The sequence below is a fragment of the Hippocampus comes genome, unplaced genomic scaffold, assembly GCF_001891065.2.
Source record: "Hippocampus comes isolate QL1 unplaced genomic scaffold, H_comes_QL1_v1.1 scaffold378, whole genome shotgun sequence".
In the NCBI taxonomy this organism is placed as follows: domain Eukaryota; kingdom Metazoa; phylum Chordata; class Actinopteri; order Syngnathiformes; family Syngnathidae; genus Hippocampus; species Hippocampus comes.
In genome coordinates, this window is record NW_017806061.1 from 375,552 (window position 1) to 376,497 (window position 946).

The 946-nt window shown below is 64.7% G+C and overlaps 1 protein-coding gene across 1 annotated transcript in view; it reads right to left on the reverse strand.

The window, feature by feature from the left end:
• Positions 1-535: 535 nt before the first annotated feature.
• The window catches only part of cebpa (CCAAT enhancer binding protein alpha), an 11,269-nt gene continuing 10,858 nt past the window's right edge, over positions 536-946 (reverse strand). The window contains 1 exon segment of the mRNA XM_019893196.1: positions 536-946. This exon segment is cut by the window's right edge and continues 7 nt beyond it. Coding sequence (XP_019748755.1) covers positions 574-946 — 373 coding nt within the window. The 3' untranslated portion in view covers positions 536-573.

Consider the following 946-nt stretch of genomic DNA (forward strand, 5'->3'; position numbering starts at 1 on the left):
CCAACTCCAGTGCGTGCGCGTGTGAGCCACAGACAGCAGAGGAGTCCACTTCCCGTTTGATGGCGCGCGTGCCGAGTCACGCCGCCGCTTCCTCTTTTCTGGCCGCCGCCCGCAAAGGATCACCCCGCCGCCCCCGGCGGGTCGGCGCAACGACATCATCAAGCGGGGCCCGGACGGCCCGGCCTGCGATGATGCCGCGGGGTCGGCGCGGCGACGGGAGAGCGTTGACACAGGACGAGCGCCGCCTAGCTGCTGGCCAAAATGACGAAAACGACGCCCACACCATCCGATGAGACGACATCTTTTATTAGTCAAACGACTCAGAGCACATTGTTGGCTTGGTGTGTGTGTGTGTGTGTGTGTGTGTGAGACCGAGAGATTTGTGTTTGTGTCTTATCAATGTGTGACTCGTTTCTTTGTGTGTGTGAGAGAGAGTTTTGACTTTGCATGAGCGTGCGAGCCACCAAAAGAGAAGAAGCAAAGTCACGCGTGTGCACGCACATGCGGAGTCGCGGGCGACATCATCGCGGCCGCCGACGCCCCCCTCGGATCCCGGCGTGCCTCTCGGGCTCCTCAGCTGTGCGCGTGCGCCCTGTAGCGGGCGTCGGGCGGCGGCGGCGGCTGCTGCCGGAAGACCCCCCGCAGGGTGTCCAGTTCCCGGCTGAGGTGGTCCACGCGGCGCCTCAGTCTCTCGTTGTCCGAGCTGAGCTCCAGAACCTTCTGCTGCGTCTCCATGTTGCGCATCTTGGCCTTGTCGCGACTTTTGCGCACCGCCACGTTGTTGCGCTCGCGCCTCAGCCGGTACTCGGGGCTGCTTTTGTCCACGCGCTTCTTGGCCTTGGCCGCCGCCGTCCTCGGCGGCTGCTGATGGTGGAGGTGAGGGGGATGATGAGGATGAAGTTCGGGGGGCCCGTGGAGGGCGTGGCGGTGCGGGCTGGGCGCGGGG